Source organism: Jaculus jaculus, chromosome 8 (genome assembly GCF_020740685.1).
Source record: "Jaculus jaculus isolate mJacJac1 chromosome 8, mJacJac1.mat.Y.cur, whole genome shotgun sequence".
NCBI lineage: Eukaryota > Metazoa > Chordata > Mammalia > Rodentia > Dipodidae > Jaculus > Jaculus jaculus.
Genome location: NC_059109.1, coordinates 82,732,286 through 82,754,139, shown reverse-complemented (window position 1 = coordinate 82,754,139; position 21,854 = coordinate 82,732,286). Strand labels below are relative to the sequence as shown.

The window sequence follows — 21,854 nt, the reverse complement described above, 5'->3', positions numbered from 1 at the left end:
TGCAATGTGACCATCTAACCATGACTTGCTAATGGCATGCTGTTGCAGTCAGATTCACACTGCCAGTAGAAATCACCCAACCAAGAGCAGCTTGTGGGGGAAAAAAAAAAGAGGTTTATTTTGGCTTACAGGCTTGGGGGGTAGGTAGCTCCATGATGGCAAGGAAAAACCACGGCATGAGCAGAGTGGAGACATCACCCCCTGGCCAACATAAGGTGGACAATAGCAACAGGATAGTGCCAAACACTGGCAAGGAGAAACTAGTTATAACACCTATAAGCCCACTCCCAACAATAAACTGCCTCCAGGAGGCTTTAATTTCTAATTGCCATCAGCTGAAAACCTAGTATTCAGAATGGGGGATACCTGAATCATACCACCACACATGCCTTTATGGACTATGTTCTGGACTTGTAATCCAAAATAAAGCTTTTCTTCTAATTGCTTCTTGTTAAGTATCTGGTCACAGTAACAAGTAATATTAGTAAAATATTCATTAGTTTCTTCTGAAAGGCTATCTCCATGGCTAATATGAATAGGGTAATGTATATTCCCCCTTCAAAATGAGCAGAACAGGGTCTGTAAATGGATCTTGAACACATGGACGTAATATTACACAAAGGCAGAATTTCAACTAATCAACTATGTATTGAAACCATTTAACATATAAAACTGTTAATAAGGGGCTGTGGAAATGGCTTGATGGTGAAAGGTGCTTGTTTGCAAAGCCCACCTGCCAGGGTTCAATTCCCCAACCACCCTGTAAAGCCAGACAGGCATTCATTTGCAGTGGCAAGAGGTCCTAGTGCACCCATACACACATGCAAGCACACACACACAAATATGTAATACCTGTTTATTTAAAAAAGAATCTGTGCCAATTCTACCTGCACCTTTTTCTCTCTCAAATAAATTTAAAATAAAACTAAATAAATTGAGGCTGGGCAGAGTGGTACACACCTTTAATCCCTTGGGAGGTAGAGGTAGAAAGATCACCATGAGTTCAAGGGCAGCCTGAGATTATTTAGCAAATTCCAGTTCAGCCTGGGCTAGATCAAGATCCTACCTTGAAACCCCAACCCACCCCCCAAAAAAAGAAGAAGAAGAAAAAAAAACTAAATTGAAAGGGCCAGAGATGGCTTAGCACTTAAGGTGCTTGCGTGCAAAACCTAAGGACCCAGATTTGATTTCCCAGTACCCATATAAGCCAGATGCACATGGTAGCACATGAGACTGGAGTGTGTTTGCAGTGGCTAGAAGCCCTGGCACATCTATCTATCTATCTATCTATCTATCTATCTATCTATCTATCTATCTATCTATCTATTTATCTGTCTGTCTGTCTGTCTATCTATCTATCTATCTATCTATCTGTATCAAATAAATAATTTTTTAAAAAATGAATTTAAACAAAAGAAGAATGTTGGGCTGGGGAGATGCTCAGCATACAGTAAGGGGTTTTCCTGCAAAGCCCAAGAATCCAAGTTTGATTCCCCAATACCCACATAAAGGCAGATGCACAAAGGGGTGCATGCATCTGGGGTTCATTTGCAACAGCAAGAGGCCCTGGGTTTCCCCATTCTCCAACCCCCACACCCTGCCTGGCATGGTAGCACACACCTTTAAACCCAGTACTTGGGAGGCAGAAGTAGGCCAGCCTAAACTACATAGTGAATTCCAAGTCAGCCTGGAGTACAGGGAGATCCTACCTCAAACAAACAAACCTGCCAGCTATGCTGGCTCATGCCTTTAATCCCAGCACTCAGGAGGCAAAAGCAAGAGCATTGCCAAGAGTTTGAGGCCAGCCTGGAACTACAGAGTGAGTTCCAGTTCAGCCTGAGCTAGAGTGAGACCCCGCCCCAAAGGAGGGGGGGCTGGGGAGATGGCTTAGCAGTTAAGGTGCTTGCCTGCAAAGCCTAAAGACCCATGTTCAACTCTGCAGTTCCCACATTAGCCAGATGCACAAAGGTAAGGGAAGTACAAGGTCACACATAACCACTAGGTAGCACAAGCACCTGGAGTTCAATATCAGTGGCTGAGGACCCAGCACGCCAATTCTCTCTCTCTCAAATATAAAAAAAAGGTATTAAAATTTTTTTAAAAGAGGGGGCTAGAGAGATGGCTCAGCAGTTAAGGTATTTGCCTGCAAAGCCTAATGACCCAAGTAAAATACCCAGGTAAAGTCAGATGCACAAGATGGTGCATGTGTCTGACGTTCATTTGCAGTGGCTGGAGGCCCTGGAGCACCCATTCTCATTCTCTATCTACCTCTTTCTCTCCCTCAAATAAATAAATTATTTTTTAAAGAAAATTAAATGAAAAGATAAAGCAATCTCCTATTTATATTTAGCTTACTAAAGCAAAATATCAAAAAATTATCTTAAAAAGGTAAGTAATTCTTATCATAAGGAATTATTTCTGATTTCTTCAGTCTAACGCTCTCCCAACTGAGCTATTTCGGCTTATTTCTGATTTCTTTTAACATATTTATACTTTATAAACCTCGAAATAAAAAAAAATAAGATTCTTGCAAAAAAAGAAATATTTAAACCACTTACGCTAGAACCATGTTGTAATCAGAGTGATTAAACATATATCCTCCAACAACCCACATAATATTTCCATTGACCACAGCTTTATGAGAGGCTCTAGGGAGCTTTAAGTTGGAATATTCCTCTTGAATCCAAAAAGACTGATTTGCTGGCACAGGAATTGAACATCCAGGACCTAATAAAACACAATAAATTAGTTTCACAAAATGAGGCTTGAAAGCTTATTGCACTTCAAATTCTAATCATCTACATATTACAAAGATTCCTAAGCACTTGGTCTTTCCTTTAACATTTAAATATCAACAAATCTATTTAACTTGTGTTTTTAATTTACTCAAGATATTGATGAAAGATAATTTCTAATAAAATTCAAACCCCACATACTTTCTTATGACTTGCCATTATACAGGTTAGACTTTTTCAGTAATAAAACACTTGCTGAAGCAGTACTCAAGGGAAAGCTAGACAAAGGAATTATCAATTCAAACGAAAAAATTTAGAGGCTAAAAAAAATTGTAATGATTGACCTGGGAGTAATAATAAAAGCTATCTATTGGGCTAGAGAGATGGCTTAGCAGTTAAGGTGCTGGCCTGAGACGCCTAAGACCGCATGTTCAAATCTCCAGGTCCCACGTAGCCAGACATAGTGACACAAGTGTGCAATGTTGCATTTGTACACAAGGGGGTGCACGTGTCTGGAGTTCGTTCATAGCAGCTGAAAGGCCCAGGCATGCCCATTCTCTCTCTCTTAAAAATAAAATATTTTTAAAAATTATAACAAAAAAAAGTTACTTATCATCTGGTAAACTTAGGAACTTAAAAGATGAAAGAGATTTGGCTTCTGCTGCAACATTCGTAAGGTGGAGGATACTCAGATATTCCAACTATTAACTTCTCAATATCAACTAAACCAAGCCAACAAGCCAAAACATCTAGATGAATGTTTTCTCTCAAAATAAAGTTTCTGAGGAAGAGGTAAATACACACAAAAAAAATCACCCAAAACTATTTACATAGCTTGGAAGACTCCCCTACAACTCCTTTTAAAACATATTTCTCCAGCCAAGCATGGTGGCACACACCTTTAATCCAAGCACTGGGGAGACAGAGGTAGGAGGATCACTGTGAGTTCAAGGTCAGCCTGGGACTATAGACTGCAAGCCAGCCTAGGCTAGAGTGAGACCTTACCTCTACAAAAACATTATAGCTGCTGGCATTAGGTGATGATTTTAGGATTCTAATATATAAGTGAGCCCAAGTTTTTCTGAAGTGAGACAGCAGCATTATTGTCAGCTCTCATCCACCTACCAGCTTGTTTCTCTGCTATGCTCTCTTATGGCCAAGACCAGATTCTCCAACTTTCATGAGTAAGTTGCAAAACATGCCATACCTATCCTCATTTCTAAGGACAACACAACCATATACATGTAAAATTGAAAGATTTTTGTGTATAAAGGGATCTGAAAGTTTAAATGTCATCTAATATTTTATTTCCACAAATTGTATAGATGTTAAGAATTCAATTTCAACTTATTCAGCAAGAAATGAAAATGAAGCTCATACCCTGCCACTGGGAGGAGCAGGTGCATCCTCTGACATCACTTGAATTGCAGATGCCTCGATGAGGAAAACCACAGTTGTTTGTACAATGAGGAATATCACATGATTCACCTCTCCAGCTTTCAGAACAATCACATTCCACAGTGTTGCTGCTATTACTGATCTTACATTCTCCTCGGCCTGAGCAATTATTCGGACACATGTCAAAACTGTAAAGATGAGGGGAAAACTACGTCAATGCAAGCAGCACTTCAGTTAATACTGCAGAACTTCTTCCTACACAAAACTCTAAGAATATCATTTTCTTGGATTGCCATGGGTTCAAGGTCAGCTTGGAAATATACTGTGAATTCCAGTCAGCCTGAGCTACAGTGAGAACCTACCTTGGGGGCGGGGGGCAAGTATCACTGTCTCATTTCATTTACAAGATCTGCCAAAGATGTAGCTCAATGGTAGAGTGCTTGCCTAGTATAGGCAAGGCCCTGGGTTCAATTCCTAGCAGTATAAAATATAGAAATAATTAATTTACAAGTACAACTAGAGTATTTACCATGCAGCCCAAGTGGGTCACTCAGCAATGTATAGCCAGCACCTGAGGTTCATGTAATAAGACCAAACTAACCCTGCTGGATTCTCTTATGAAGAAGGTAAGAATAAATAACTTATGTGTAAGAAGTAACAAGATGAGCCGGGCGTGGTGGTGGACGCCTTTAATCCCAGTACTCGGGAGCCAAAGGTAAAAGGATCGCTGCAAATTTGAGGCCACCCCAGAGACTACATAGCGAATTCCAGTTCAGCCTGGGCTAAACAAGACTCTACCTGAAAAAAAAGAGAGAGAGACAGAAAGAAAAAGAAAAAGGAAAAAGAAGAAAGGAAGAGGAAGAAGGAAGAGGGAGGAGAAGAGAGAAGAGCAGGAGGAAGGAAGAGGAAGGAAGAAGGAAGAAGGAAGAAGGAAGAAGGAAGAAGGAAGGAAGGAAGGAAGGAAGGAAGGAAGGAAGGAAGGAAGGAAGGAAGGAAGGAAGGAAGGAAGGAAATGCCTTTAATCCCAGCACTTGAGAGGCAGTGGTAGGAGAATTGTCATGAATTCGAGGCCATCCTGAGACTGTGTAGTGAATTCCTGGTAAGCCTGAGCTAGAAGAACAAGACACTACCTCCAAAAACCAAAAAAAAAAAAAATTATTATGGATTTCTTCTACTACAAAATACATGACATCTGCTAGTATTTGTTAAATTATACTTAGCAAAATTCCCACTGTTTTCTTCTAATGGCAGGAAAAATATCCCTCTCTTCCCAAGTGAAGCTTAATGAATTGATTAAAACTGAGGTCCCACAGCTAGAGAGATGACTTAGCAGTTAAGGCGCTTGCCTGCAAAGCCAATGGACTCAGGTTAGAGTCCCCTGGACCCAGTTAAGCAAGATGCACAAGGTGGCGCATACATCTGGAGTTCGTTTGGAGTGGCTGAAGGGCCTAGCATGCCCATTTCTCTCTTTCTCCCTCAAATAAATAAAATAAAATAAATTTAAAATGAGGTCCCAGCCACTTATGCTGGAAATTTATTTAACAATTTAGTGCCATTTCCTTAATATATAATGAACAAAGAAAAAGTGCTTGCACCTCACTGAGTAAAAAAAATTTAAGAAAATCCATGCAAACTGTTTAATGTAATGTTTGGCATGCTGTAAGCCCCCAAAATACTAGTCATTATTATTAAGCAACATATAGTCTTTTAAATAAAATCACATATTAGATTTAAATATCTTACCTGTAAGTGATATTAAATCCAGTCAAATTATAGGCAGCATCACTAAAAAAATGCAGCAGTGCATAACCTGATGTGGCAATGACCTCAGGGACAGTCTCATTGCCATCTCTCTCAGGAACAATGAGGCCACTGAAACAAAATCACGTATCTTATAGTAAAGGAAGCACATTCATAGACAGGTCAAACTGTGGCACATGCAATTTCAAAACTAGAATTAAGGGGATGGAGAGAGGACTTAGTGATTAAGGAACTTTATGGCAAAGCCAAAGTAACCAGGTTCGATTCCCTGATACCTACATAAAGCCAATGCACAAGGTGGCTCATGTGTCTGGGAGTATGTTCACAGTGGCCAGAGGCCCTGGCATACCCATTCTTTATCCCTCTATCTGCCTCTCTCTCACACATAAAACTTCTTTTTTGTTGTTGTTTTTTTGAGGGTCTCTAGCTCAGGCTGACCTGGAATTCACTATGCAGTCTCAGGGTGGCCTTGAACTCATGGTGATCCTCCTACCTCTGCCTTCCAAGTGCTGAGATTAAAGGCATATGCCACCATGCCCAACTTGCATAAAGTATTTTTATAAACTAGAATTATTCTTTACAATTTTTAAAAACACATCCACATATAGGAGTAAATTCCAATGATCAAGATTCAGAGCCAACCTATTTGTTCCAAGTCTAGTGAGTTCTGGATCTATCGAGAAAAAAATCTGAGTATTTTGCTAGCTTCTTTTCTTTTGGTTTTTATTTCTGAAATCAGTAACTTTATTCTTTCTTTGTTATAAAAATTTTTATAATGCTTCTATATCTCCACAATCATATAAAATAATAAACTATGACTTGATAGTTGTCAAGTATGTACTATTGTTTAAAAAATATTTGATATATTTTATATATTAGTATATCCTATAACAAAGTTATATTTAGTTATATTTTAATATTAAACATAACTATATTTTATAAGTATATGTTTCATATAAAGGTACAAATAGACAAGAAAAATGAGCCCAAAACCCTTACACTATTAGCATTTTATTGTATTTCTTTGCTTAATTAGTAACACATGTAATACACCATGAGCATTCCCTGGGTCACAGAAAGCTCTCAAGGCTCTCCCTAGGAGCTCACTAAGAGCATAGCACATAATGTGCAAATAAGTATCGGGTACCAAAAACATCCAGAGAAAGTAAAAGTTTACTGAATCTAAGGGATTAAATATAATTTTTAAGACAACTGATCCATAGTACTCTTGTTTCCAGAAGATGTAACTTGAATCCCATCAATATAGAAAAGGTCACCCCCAGCTCATACCAACAAGGGAGATCATCTTTCACAAAAGGACTGCTATTTTATTTCAATTGATTTGTGGGGGGGGGGGGGAGGGGAGAAAACACAAGCAACAAGCATAGGCACAACAGGGCTTCTTTCTACCAAAAGCAAACTCTAGACATGTGTGCCAATTTGTGCATCTGGTTTTTACTTGGGTACTGGGGAATCAAACCTAGACCAGCAGGCTTTGCAAGCAAGTGCCTTTAACAACTGAGCCATCTCCCCAACCCTAGGATTACTATTTTAGTTTTGCTAACTTAATAAACAAAAATTTACTCTTATTGTGTTCAAAAGAACTTAAAACCTAAGATTAATAATTTTTCATATTTACCTGCCATATGCATTTCCTTCTATGCACTGTCAATTCCCCACCATCACCAACAATCACATTAGTCAATGCCTAGATCCTTACCATGTAATGAGCTCTACACATAGAACTCCACCCAATGATCCATCATCTCGTCTCCTATTACTGTCTCCCATTTTCTAACCCCAGCCCCCACATTTTCGGTTGTTATTTAATTTTTTTTTTTTTTTTTTTTTGGTCTTTCGAGGTAGGGTCTCACTGTGGCCCAGGTTGACCTGGAATTCACTATGTAGTCTCAGGGTGGCCTCGAACTCATAGCAATCCTCCTATGTCTGCCTCCCGAGTGCTGGGATTAAAGGTGTGTGCCACCACACCCGGCCCCCATATTTTCTAAAGCACACATCCGGTAAATTTCCACCTCAAGGCTACAACCATCTTAAATGCTTCACTGATAACAGTTCTCTTTGTAGAAGAAATACTTGCTCATATGCATGAAGAAAAACACGAATAATAAACTCAGCAACTGGGTGTGGTGGCACATGCCTTTAATCCCAACACTCAAGACAAAGGTAGAAGGATCACCATGAGTCCCAGGCCAGCCTCAGACTTCCTAGTGAATTCCAGGTCAGCCTAGGCTAGAGCCAGACCCTACCTTGCAAAAGAAAAAGAATATGTAATAGTAACCTCAGCACTATTTAGTTGGCAACAGGTTGAAAAGCACCTAAGTGTTCATCCACATGAGACTGGGTAAGTCATTAAAAATCTGTAGGTTAGCCAGGTATGGTGGGACCTTTAGTCCCAGCACTCAGGAGACAGAGCTAGAAAGATCACCATGAGTTTGAGACTAGAGTGAATTCCAGGTCAGCCTGGGCTACAGTAAGAACCTACCTCCAAAAAAAAAAAAAAAAGGCAAGCAAGCAAGCTGCAAGTCAGGACTGGAGAGATGGCAAAATGGCTAAAGGCTTTTAAAGACTGACAGGACGGAGTCAATCGCCAGTATCCATGTAAAGCCATATGCATGAAGTGGTGCATGAGTCTGGAGTTAATTTGCAGTGACAGGAGGCCCTGACATACCCATTCACAAACACTAAATAAATAAATAAGTAAGTAAGTAAGTAAATAAGTAAAAAGTAGGTCTACAACATTAATAAGAAACTCGTGAAGGACATGGGATAAGATGGGAGGAGGACACTACAAAATAACTGGCCTAGTATTGTACATTTATGACAATTTATATGAATGCATATACAAGTGACTGGAAGAGTACAGAAGCAGGGAATGAACATGAGAGAGGAAAGGATTTTCATTTAACTTTTTAATAAAGAGCTCTAGGAACCCTAAGACTCTGACAGTACTCCAGAGATTACAGAACACTGACTTATATAAACGTGGATATACTCTGGCTTTACCAACTATACCACGTAGTTTTTCTAGTATGTTAGTCAGACTTATCCGTTTGACAATAGTGGACAGAAACACTGAAGTTTCATTAGTCTATTTGGTTTAAGAATTTAAAAAATTAATTTATGTTAATCATCATAACACACACCAAAAATTGTTAAATTGATTTCTATTTATTTCAAGGGAGGAGGCAGGGAAGCTGTGGTAGTTTGAATGTGAATGTATGCCCATGTCCGTCATAGCCTCAGGTAAATAAGATTTCTGCTAAGTCTCCATCAACCTGCTGTGTAAATGGGGGCAGATTTGAATCCTACCAAAAGGTATGCAGAGGAGTTTGGGCTCTGGTGAGGTTCCTACTTGCTGCTTGTTTTTGTTGTTTACAAGCTATTTGCTTTTTTTTTCTCTCTCTCTGCTTGGATTTATGAAAGGAAGCCAGCTTCTATCATTGATGAAACTTCCACTGGATCTATAAACTTGAAATAAATCCCTTCCTCCTGTAAACTGTGTCTGGTTGGATATTCATCCCAGCAACATGGACATTTGTCTGTAAAGCGTGCCAGCCCAGGTTGAATTCCTAAGCCACCCACATAAGCCAGTCACAAAAAGTGGCACAAGTGTATGTTTATTTGAGATGGCCAGAGGCCCTGGCACACCTGTATAACACAAACACTTATGCAGATAAATAATTCTTTAAAAATAGCCGGGCGTGGTGGTGCATGCCTTTAATCCCAAGCACACAGGAGGTAGAGGTAGGGAGATCACCATGAGTTCTAGGCCAGCCTAAGAGTACATAGTGGATTCCAGGACAGCCTGAGCTAAAGTGAGAGCCTACCTCCATGAATAAATGAATAATAAAGTCAAGGAAATAAAATGTTTGAGGTAATCCAGACAATCATTTATAGATCAAAATCTGACAACTATGGTTCCCTAAAGGTATACAAATTTAACATCCTCTGTATAGGGATGTAGCTCATTTGTACAATGCCTAACTAACATGCACAAGGTACAGGGTTCAATCCCTAGCACTACCTTAAAAAAAAAAAGTGTGGCTCACGCATGCTGAATCCCAGCGCTAAGAGAGTAAAGCCAGAATTATTTTTTGGTTTTTCAAGGTAGGGTTTCACTCTAGCCCAGGCTGACGGGAAATTCATTATGTGGTCTCAGGGTGGCCTCAAACTCATGGAAGTCCTCCTACCTCTGCCTCCACAGTGCTAGGATTAAAGGCACGCCCAGCTTGATGATGTGTTTTAAATCTCCATGTGGTCCAAAACATATTATAAAAATTACTACTTACAGTTAATAAATATTAACATAATAAAACAAGAAAGGATGGGCATGGTGACATCCAGCACGTGGGAGGTAGAGGCAAGAAGATCAAGAGTTCAAAGTCATCCTTACCTACATAGGGAACTGGAGGATGGATAGCCTGAGCTATGTAAGACCTTGTCGTAATTAAATACCAAAAAACTTAAAATCCAAGAAAATTTTAAAACACTAAAACAAGGCTAGGACTTCTGGTTAAGATGGCAGCATGGATACCATACCAAAGTGGCCTAGGGAGGAAAAAGCCAAAAAAAAAAAAAACTCAGCAAAATACACACTATTAGTAAAAAGTGAGGTATATAGGAAATTGAAACGACAGCAGAGAAGTAGGAGAGATCCAGAGCATCCAGAGCCGACACAGGCTGGGGGAAGCAGTTCCAGCAGGTCCACAGACCGCGGCAGCTGCGACAGCACACCAGAAAGCTTCCAGCCTTGGCTTGAGTCACAGGAAAAGCCAAGTGAGAGGAGCTTCCACTCACACCACAGCTTTCTGCAAACTCAAGAAATGTGAAGGGAGAGAAGCAGTGAACAACGGAGGAGCAGATCACAAGGTAGAAGAACACTTGGAACAGCGAGAGAACTAGAGCAGCATTGGCAGCCTCCCCTCCCCCACCGCCAGTGCCCAGCTCCAGCAAACATAGCAGCGGTGCAGGGACCCAGCCATGCCTACCTAAACCAACAGTGGGACTCAAGCAGGAGCAGAGGTAACTGCGATTAATCAGGGAAGGGTCTTACCAGGTCACAAGCTGACTTGGAACTCTCAACAGACCAGAAATCTTAACCTCCTTGTTGTTAGGATTAAGGGTGTGGGTGGAGCAACACACACCCAAAGGGACAGTTAGAGGATCTGGTTGTCATAATACCTACTCTTGGATAACTACTCTAAGATGTTTTTCATTGAAAGTGCACACTGTTTAGTTAAATGTTAGAATCTGCCTGTATTTTGTTCCACTCAGCCTACTTGAATACTCTCATAGCAGGCAAACCCAACACCTAGGGTCACTTTTATAGATACTCTGAGAGTCTTGAGAGCCACACGTAACACCTTAAGAGCCTAACCTGAAGTTATATAACATCAGATTGTCTGATACATCTAATAATACCCAGCTATCTAGAAAATCCAATCATCAAATACTCCAGGATGCAAATATATATACATTATAACACAAGAAACACCAAAACTCAAGACAAAATAAATCCACCAAAAAGTATTAATGAATCAGAAATGAGCTCCAGTGAGAACGAGTTACAGGAAATGCCTGAGAAAGATTTCAAAAGAATGTAAATATGTTCAAAGAAGCCAAAGAGGAGATCAAAGGAATGAAAGAGGAAATAAAAGGAATCAAAGAAAACACAGGACACCAATAAAATAAAATAAAGAGGTCAATAATAGACATAAATAAGGAAATAGAAATAATAAAGAAAAATAAGTCAGAATTACTAGCAATGAAGAACACAGTTAATGAAATAAAAAAAACTGTAGAAAATCTCACCAGTAGAATGGATGAAGGAGAGGACAGAATATCTAAGCTAGAAGACCAGGTGGCAGATCTAATACAGTCCAAAAACAAGAGAGACAAACTAATAGAAAAGTATGAGTGGGAATTTCAAGATAGTCGGGACACTAGGAAAAGATCAAATATAAGAATTCAGGGCATAGTAGAAGGAGAATTCCACTCCAAAGGCACAGTAGGTGTCTTCAACAAAATCATAGAAGAAAACTTCCCCCAAATTGGGAAAGAGGTGCCAATGCAGATACAGGAAGCCTTTAGAACCCCAGCCAGACAAAACCTGGAAAGAACCTCTCCTCGTCATATTATAATCAAACTACCAAACACACAAACCAAGGAAAAAATATTGAAAGCAGTCAGAGAAAAATCAAGTTACTTACAAAGACAAGCCTATCAAGATTACAGCAGATTATTCAACACAAACTTTAAAAGCCAGAAGGACTTGGAGTGATGTATTCCAAGTCATGAAAGATAAAACAACTGGCAACCAAGGTTACTTTATCCTGAAAAACTATCCATTCAAATAGAGAAATAAGAACATTTCACGACAAAAGCAAGCTGAAGGAGTATTTGAAGACAAAACCAGCTCTACAAAAAATACTTGAAAGAATCCTCCATGCTGAAGAAAAAGAAAAGCACACATATAAAGAACCAGGAAAAGCAAATAATACTCAAATACTAGTTAACACGAGAGCAAAGGTAAAACCGGAAGAACTACAAAAAAAATGGCAAAAATGAATACACACCTTTCGATATTAACTCTTAATATCAATGGCCTCAATGCCCCAATCAAAAATAGGTTCGCAGACTGGGTTAAAAATAAAAAGCAAGAGCCTCCAAGAAACCCACCTTTCAAAGGGAGGAGGATACTTAATAGGTTGATATTGTATATATGTAATTACAATGATTGTAATGGGGGGGGTAATATGATGGAGAATGGAATTTCAAATGGGAAAGTGTGGGGGTGGGGAGGGAGGGAATTACCATGGGATATATTTTGTAATCATGGAAAATGTTAATAAAAATTAAAATAAAATAAAAAAGATAAAAAAAAAAGAAACCCACCTTTCTACAAAGGATGGACACTATCTTAGGGTGAAAGGTTGGAAAACAGTGTTCCAAGCAAATGGACCTAGAAAACAAGCAGGGGTTGCTATCCTAATATCTGACAAGGTAGACTTCAGTCCAACATTAGTTAAGAAACATAGGGAAGGTCACTATATATTGATTAAAGACACCCTCCAACAGGAGGACATTACAATCCTGAACATAGATGCACCTAACATGGGGCCCTCCAAATTCATAAAACAAACGCTACAAGAACTAAGGTCCCAGATAACAACAAACACAGTGGTAGTGGGTGACTTCAACACCCCACTCTCATCAATTGGCAGGTCATCCCAGAAAAAAATAAACACAGAGGCATCTGGACTAAATGAGATCATAGAAGGAATGGACCTAACAGATATCTACAGGACATTTCATCTAAATGCCGCAGAATATACATTTTTTTCAGCAGCACATGGAACATTCTCTAAAATATACCATATATAAGGACACAAAGCAAATCTTAACAAATAAAGGAAAACGAAAATAATTCCTTGCATTCTATCTGACCACAATGGAATCAAACTACAAATCAATAGCAAGAAAGGCTATAGAGCATACACAAAATCATGGAAATTAAACAACACACTACTAAATGATGAATAGGTCAATGAAGAAATCAAGAAGGAAAATCAAAAAATTTATAGTCAAACGATAATGAGAACACAACATACCAAAATCTCTGGGACACAATGAAGGCAGTCCTAAGAGGTAAATTTATAGCTTTAAGTGCCTATATTAAGAAATTAGAAAAGTTGCACGTAAACGACCTAATGCTTCACCTTAAAGTCATGGAAAAAGAATAACACGGCAAACCAAAAATTAGTACATGGGAAGAAATAATAAAGATTAGGGCAGAAATTAATGAAACAGAAACCAAGAAAACAATCCAGGGCTGGAGGGGTGGCTTAGCAGTTAAGCGCTTGCCTGTGAAGCCTAAGGACCCCGGTTCGAGGCTCGGTTCCCCAGGTCCCACGTTAGCCAGATGCACAAGGGGGCGCACACGTCTGGAGTTCGTTTGCAGAGGCTGGAAGCCCTGGCGCGCCCATTCTCTCTCTCTCTCTCTATCTGTCTTTCTCTCTGTGTCTGTCGCTCTCAAACAAATAAATAAAAAATAAAAAAAAAAACAATCCAAAGAATCAATGAAACAAAAAGTTGGTTCTTTGAAAGGATAAACAAGAGTGATATACCCTTAGCAAATCTGACCAAAAGAAAGAGAGAAGAGACACAAATTAATAAAACTAGAGATAAAAAAGGTAACCTCACAACAGATATCACAGAAATTCAAAAAATCATAGGGACATACTATAAAAGCATATACTCCACAAAGTATGAAAATTTGAAAGAAATGGATGATTTTCTTGATTTATATGACCTACCTAAATTAAATCAAGATGAGATTAATCACTTAAATAGACCTATAATAAGGACGGAGGTCCACACAGTTATCAAAAATCTCCCAACTAAAAAAAGTCAAGGCCCAGATGGATTCACTGCTGAATTTTACCACACCTTCAGGGAAGAACAAACGCCATTTTTCTTAAGGTTTTCCATAAAACAGAAAAAGAAAGAATCCTACCAAATTCTTTCTATGAAGCCAGCATCACCCTGACATCAAAACCAGGCAAAGATAAAAGAAAATTACAGACCAATCTCCCTCATGAACATAGATGCAAAAATTCTCAACAAAATATTGGTAAACAGAATACAAGAGTATATCAGAAAGATCATTCATCCCAACCAAGTAGGCTTTATCCCAGAGATGCAGGGATGGTTCAACATACGCACATCGATAAATGTAATACATTATATAAATGGACTTAAGGACATAAATCATATGATCATCTCATTAGATGCAGAGAAAGCGTTTGACAAAATCCAACATCCCTTCAATAATAAAAGTCCTACAGAAGCTGGGAATAGAAGGAACATATCTCAATATAATAAAGGCCATTTATGCCAAGCCTACAGCCAACATATTACTAAATGGAGAAAATCTGGAAGCTTTTCCACTAAAATCAGGAACAAGACAAGGGTGTCCATTATCCCCACTTTTATTTAATATAGTACTGGAGGTCTCAGCCATAGCAATAAGGCAAGAGACACACATAAAAGGGATACAAATTGGAAAGGAAGAAATCAAGTTATCATAATTTGCAGATGACTTGATTCTATATACAAAGGACCCTAAAAACTCTACCAGCAAACTGTTACAGCAGATAAACACCTACAGCCATGTAGCAGGATACAAAATAAATACACAGAAATTAGTAGCATTCCTATATGCTAACAACAAACATACAGAGGATGAAATCAGAGAATCATTCCCATTCAGAACTGCATCAAAGAAAATAAAGTACCTTGGGATAAACCTAACCAAGGAAGTAAAGGATCTCTGCAATGAAAACTATAAAACACTCAAGGAAGAAATTGCAAAGGCACTAGGAAATGGAAAAACACCCCTTGTTCCTGGATTGGAAGAATCAATATAATGAAAATGGCAATCTTATCAAAAGCAATCTACACATTTAATGCAATCCCCATCAAAATCCCAACAGCATTCTTCACGCAAACAGAAAAAAACAATCCAAAAATTCATTTGGAATCACAAAAACCCTCAAATATCTAAAATAATACTGAGCAACAAAAATAAGGCAGGAGGTATCACCATACCTGATTTTAACCTATACTACAGAGCCATAGTAAAAAAAACAGCATGGTACTGGCACAAAAGCAGATATGTAGATCAACGGAACAGAATAGAGGACCCAGATGTAAGTCCAGGTAGCTATAGCCACCTGATATTCGATAAAAGTGCCAAAAATACTCATTGGAGAAAAGACAGCCTCGTCAGCAAATGGTGCTTGGAAAACTGGATATATATCTGTAGAAGGATGAAAATAGATTCTTCTCTCTCTCCATGCACAAGAATTAAATCCAAATGGACTAAAGACCTTAACAATAGACCTGAAATTCTGAAATTACTAGAAATTCTGAATATAACACCAATTGTTCAGGCAGTAAAACCACAGGTTAATCACTGGGACCTCATGAAACTACAAAGATTTTGTACTGCAAAGGACACTGTGAATAAAGCAAAGAGGCAACCTACAGAATGGGAAATCTTTGTCAGCTATGTATCTGGTAGAGGATTAATATCAAAGATATATAAAGAACTCAAAAAGTTAAATAATAAGACAAAACAAGCCAATTAAAAAATGGGCTATGGAGCTAAATAGAGAGTTCTCAAAACAAGAAATACGGATGGTGTATAAGCATCTAAAAAAATGTTCTACATCCCTAGTCATCAGGGAAATGCAGATTAAAACTACACTGAGATTCCATCTCACTCCTATCAGATTGGCTACCATCATGAAAACTAATGATCATAAATGCTGGCGGGGATGTGGAAAAAGAGGAACCCTTCTACTCTGGCGGTGGGAATGCAATCTGGTCCAGCCATTGTGGAAATCAGTGTGGAGGTTCCCAAGACAGCTAAAAATTGATCTACCATATGACCCGGCTATAGCACTCCTAAGCATATATACTAAGGACTCATCTCATTTCCTTAGAAGTACATGCTCAACCATATTTATAATAGCTGGGAAATGGAACCAGCCTAGATGTCCCTCAACTGTTGAGTGGATAATGAAGATGTGGCACATTTATACAATGGAGTTTTACAAAGCAGTAAAGAAAAATGAAGTTATGAATGCATTGTATTTTACATCATGTATGGATATCAGTTTATGGGGGCCAGGGGCGGAATGTGGTGGTTTGATTCAGGTGTCCAGCTGATGGAGATTTGGGAATTAACGCCTCTTGGAGGGAGTGTATTGTTGTATTGTTGGGGGCCGGCTATGGGTATTAAAGCCAGTTTCCCTTTGCCAGTGTTTGGCACACCCTTCTGTTGCTGTGGTCCACCTTACGTTGGCCAGGGGGTGATGTCCACCCTCTCTTCAGGCCATCATTTTCCCCTGCCACCGTGGAGCTTCCCCTCGAGCCTGTAAGCCAGAATAAATCTCTTTTTCCCAGAAAAAAAAAAAAAATGAAGTTATGAAATCAGCAGGAAAATGGATGGACCTGGAAAGGATTATACTAAGTGAGTTAACCCAGGTAGAAAGCCAAGCGCCGCATGTTCTCTCTCATATGTGGATTCTAGCTACAAATGATTGGGCTTCTGCGTGAGTAGGAAAAAACTCAGTAGCAGAGGCCAGTAAGTTAAAAAGGAGATATAGGGAAGAGAAAAGAAGGGAGGAGGGTACTTAGTAGGTTGGTATTGTATATATGTAAGTAGGAGAATAGATAAACGGGGGTGAAAAGGCCCAAAGTGAGGTCAGGGGAAGAGACTGAGTAAAGGAAAGGTGGAGGGAGGGCTAATCAAAATGTAAGAGGATGCAAATAAATCATATGGAATCCTCCGGTTTCGGACAATGGAACACTCAGGAGCCATAGATCATTGTTAGAAAATTTTCAGTGCCAGGGATGGGATACCTCCAGTGAGTTGTTGGCCAGGGCGGCCCCTGATGCCCCAAAAACATTATAGACCATTGTCAAGGCCCTTGGTTTCCCACCAGGAATAGATGGCAAGACCCTACTGCTGAAGACTCCACATACTTGGGCTGCAAGGCCACTGAGAAATCCTGCTGAAACTGATCTGATAACCTCCTCCATGTAGAACAGCTGACAGAAATCTGGAAGAAGTCATTCTATATGCAGTTCAATGGGAGAAAGAGCTACCACCAGTGAAGATACTCAACAGCGGACACTGCAAGCCTTATAATTGGCCAGCCAGGCCAAATCTGCTAACAGGTGCAACAGTGGCACCTCTGTCATGGTGGAAACCAACTGCCCTCCAATTGGACTGGAGGCCCTCTCCATGGGGGAAAACACATCCCTGATACTAAAAACTTAAAACAAGGGTAGTCATGAGCCCTAGGGGTGTAACAGCTGCTGGTGTCTGGAAAAATGGACATACTATGCTTATTAAACTGCCCAGTAAGCACTTCCCTTAATATTCATACCCTTATATTAATGCTACTCTCACTTTGGGTATAAAATCTTTTCTTTTCAGATGGCAGTGATCTTGGGATGAATCAGAAGGTACCACAGTGCTGGAAAGGACTGGAGTACTGAGTAACATCTCGATCACACCTTCCAAGGCTCAGGGTTTAATGCAGAAGAGGTGTCAGAAAGAATGTAAGAGCCAAAGGAAGGGTAGGACTCCTTACAATGTGCTCCCTCCAGACATAAAATGGCCTGGATATTCATGACCTCATAGTGCCTGATACTACCTACACAAGACCATCATAGCAGGAGGAAAAGATCATGACATCAAAATAAAAGAGAGACTGATTGAGATGGTGAAGGGATATGATGGAGAATGGGATATCAAAGAGGAAAATGGGGCGGGTGTTACCATGGGATATTTTTTATAATAATGGAAAATGTTAACAGAAATTGAGAAAAAAAAAATCAAGGCTAGAGAGATAGCTCAATAGTTAAAGGTGCCTGCCGGCAAAGCCTAACAATCTGAGTTTGATTCCCCAGTACCCACATAAAGCCAGATGCACAAGGTGGCACATGTGTCTAGAATTTGTTTGCAGCAGCTGGAGGCCCTATCACGCCCATTCTCTCTCTCTCTCTTCCAAGCATGATGGGGCATGCTTTTAATCCCAGTACTCATACTTCCTGAAGCAGAGGTAGGAGAATCGCCACAAATTTAAGGCAAGCCTGACTGAATTCCAAGTCAGCCTGAAGTAGAGTAAGACCCTACACCTCAAAACTCCCCACCCCCCAAAAAAAAGAAAGAAAGAAAGAAATACATAAAACAGGGTTGGAGAGATGGCTCAGCAGTTAAAGGCAATTGCTAGCAAAGCCTGACAGCCCGGGGTTCAATTACCTAGGCTCATGTAAACCCAGATGCACAAAGTGGTGCATGCATCTCGAGTTCATTTGCAGTGGCAAGAGGCCCTGGCTTTCCTATTTCCACCACCACAACCCTCTGCAAATAAACAAATGGTTTTGTTGTTTTTTTAAAGATGGCTAGGGAACCGGGCATAGTAGCACATGCCTTTAATCCCAGCAGTTCGAAGACAGAGGCAGGAGGATCGCCATGAATTCCAGGCCACCCTGAGACTACATAGTGAATTCTGAATTCTTAGGTAAGCCTGAGCTGGAATGAGACCCTACCTCACAAAACCAAAAAAAGGACTAGACAGATGGCTCAGCAGTTAAGGTGCTTGCCTACGGAGTCTAATGACCTAGGGTTGGTTCCCAGTACCCACAAAAAGCCAGATATACAAAATGGCACATGTATCTAGAGTTCATTGGAATGGCTACAGGTCCTGGCATTCTCTCTTTCCCTCTCCCTTTCCTTCTTCCTCCCTCTCTCCTTGCAAATAAATAAAATGAAATAAAAAGAATGGGTGGAAGAGTAATGGAGGACAGCCAACTTTCAGTCACTGATGAGCACCCCATGCCACAGGTGAGTACATGGGGTGCTGCAAGGGCGTATACACATGTATACACCACACACACATTCCACACCTCTCTTGCACACAATAAACACAAACACACAAGCAAAATAAAATAATAAATTCACAACATCCCATATAATTGGCAAAATTCTACTATTTAACTAGTAATGTACTTGGAGGGGGGAAAAAAAAAATCACACTACCACATTATTTAACTAACAAGTTCCTCATTGTCAGTGAGGACCATTGTTCAATTTATGTGCATTCTTCCAAAAAGTTTCCCCAGGCCCTAGTAATGTGCATGCACGTACACACACACACACACACACACACACACACACACGAGTGTGTGCATGGAACTACTTATGAACTCAATAAATAATCCCTAAAGGCTTACACAATAAGAAACATACAAAACAGGCTGGAGAGAGAGCTTAGTTATTAAGGCGCTTGCCTGTAAAGCCTGAGGACCAGGTTCAATTCCCCGTAAAGCCAAGTGTACAGAGTGGTACATGTATCTGGAGCTTGTTTGCAGCAGCTAAAGGCCCTGGCATACCCATTCTCTCCCCATCTCTCTCACTGCAAATAAATTAATCGTTTTCTCTTAAAAACAGAAGCATGGGGCTGGAGAGATGGCTTAGCAGTTAAGGCGTTTGCCTGCAAAGCCAAAGGATGCCAGTTCGACTCTCCAGGACCCAAGTAAGCCAGATGCACAAGGGGGCATATGCATATGGTGCTTGTTTGCAGTAGCTAGAGGCTTTGGCACACCCACTCATATTCCCTCCCCTCCCTCCCTCCCTCCCTCCCTCCCTCCCTCCCTCCCTCCCTCCCTCTCTCTCATTCCTTCTCACTGCCTTTCTCTCCCTCAAACAAATAAAATACATTTTTAAAAAACAGGAACATATGGGATGGATAGATGGCTTGGAGGTTAAAGATCTTGCCAACAAAGCCAAAGGACCCAGGTTTGATTCCCCAGGACCCACAGTAAGCCAGATGCACAAAGTGGCACATGCATCTGGAGTTAGTTTGTAGTGGCTAGAGGCTTTGGTGTACCCATTCTATCTGCCTCCCTCTCTCTCTCTCTCCCCCTCTCTTTCTCTCTCTCTGACTACTAAGTAAAGTAATATTTTAAAAGCCAGACATGGTGGTGCATGCCTTCCATTCCAGCAGTCAACTTAGGAGACAGAGGTAAGAGGACTGCTGTGAGTTCAAGGCCACAGTGGGACTACATAGTGAATTCCAGGTCAGCCTGGGCTAGAGCAAGGGCCTACCTGGAAACCCACCCACCTCCTCCAAAAATAAATAAATAAATGAACATACAAAACAAGATGGACATAGTTTCCCATTGAAATTTGTCACAGAAATATTATTTGGGATATTACAAAACTCTAAAAACTGGGGCTGGAGAGATGGCCTAGTGGTTAAGGCATTTGTATGCAAAGCCAAAGGACCCAGGTTCGATTCCCTAGGTCCCACGTTAGTCAGATGCACAAGGGGATGCAAGCATCTGGATTTCCTTTGTAGTGGCTGGAGGCAGGCCCTGACATGCCCATTCTCTCTCTATCCCTCTCTCCTCTGTCAAATAAATAAATAAAAATAAAATATCTAAAAACTATAAACTTGAGACTGGAGAGATGGTACAGTGAATGAAGCACTCACCACTCAACTAAAATACCTGAGTTCAATCTCAAGCCCATATAAAAAGCTGGAAGCTGTGGCAGGCTTCTATAATCCTAGCAGTCTCACCCTGATGACAAGATAAAAGAGGTAGAGACAGGAAATTTTCCTGGAAGCTCCAGGTAAGCCCAGCAACAAACAGCAGGGTGAGAATCCAGAGTGAGAGACCCTAAGGTGGACAGGTGATGACCAATTCAAAAGTTGTCCTCTGACCTTCATGCATGAACATGATATGAACATATGTACATACCCATGAACATGCACACATATAAATAAGTAGCCTTCGTTACCACCATGAATAGAAGGAAAACAATAGCGCCATCAGAATTTTATAAGTCAGGAACCTAAAAGTAGCTGTGCATAGCAGTGCATACCTACAATTCAGCACCTGGAAGGTCCAGGCAGGAAAATCAGGAATTCAAATTCAACTTCAGCTGTATAGCACTATTCCAAGAAACCTACCTAATACCTCTTAAAAAAAAAAAAAACTAAGTCAGAATTATCATGCAAACAATAAATATCTAGAGGTAGTTCCATGAAATAAATATGTTATGTGATGAGAAAAATGAATCCAGTAAAATTTGAATCCAGAAGATACATTTAAATTCAGAAATCAAATAATGTAAGCTAGTAATTATAAGACTGAGCTTACCTAAAGGCAGCAATTAGTGGTGCATAAATCGAGTCCCCATCATAAACATATAAATGGTCCCAGCTACACTCTGTAGCAAAATGATTGAAACGAAATCTCATTATTCTATTTGGCCTGAAAAGAATTTAAAAAGTTAATTTATATTAATCATCATAACCATTAAAAAATTGAAAAAAAAAAAAGAAACTCTGGAAC

General features: G+C 39.9%; 1 protein-coding gene across 1 annotated transcript in view; it reads right to left on the bottom strand.

The window, feature by feature from the left end:
• Atrn (attractin) overlaps positions 1-21,854 on the bottom strand; it is a 183,912-nt gene that overhangs the window by 120,522 nt on the left and 41,536 nt on the right. The window contains exons 3-6 of the mRNA XM_004661478.2: positions 21,660-21,773; positions 5,877-6,005; positions 4,116-4,321; positions 2,559-2,727 (exon numbers count right to left, since the gene is read on the bottom strand). Of these exons, the coding sequence (XP_004661535.1) occupies positions 2,559-2,727; positions 4,116-4,321; positions 5,877-6,005; positions 21,660-21,773 (618 nt within the window). The remainder of the gene's footprint in view (positions 1-2,558; positions 2,728-4,115; positions 4,322-5,876; positions 6,006-21,659; positions 21,774-21,854) is intronic.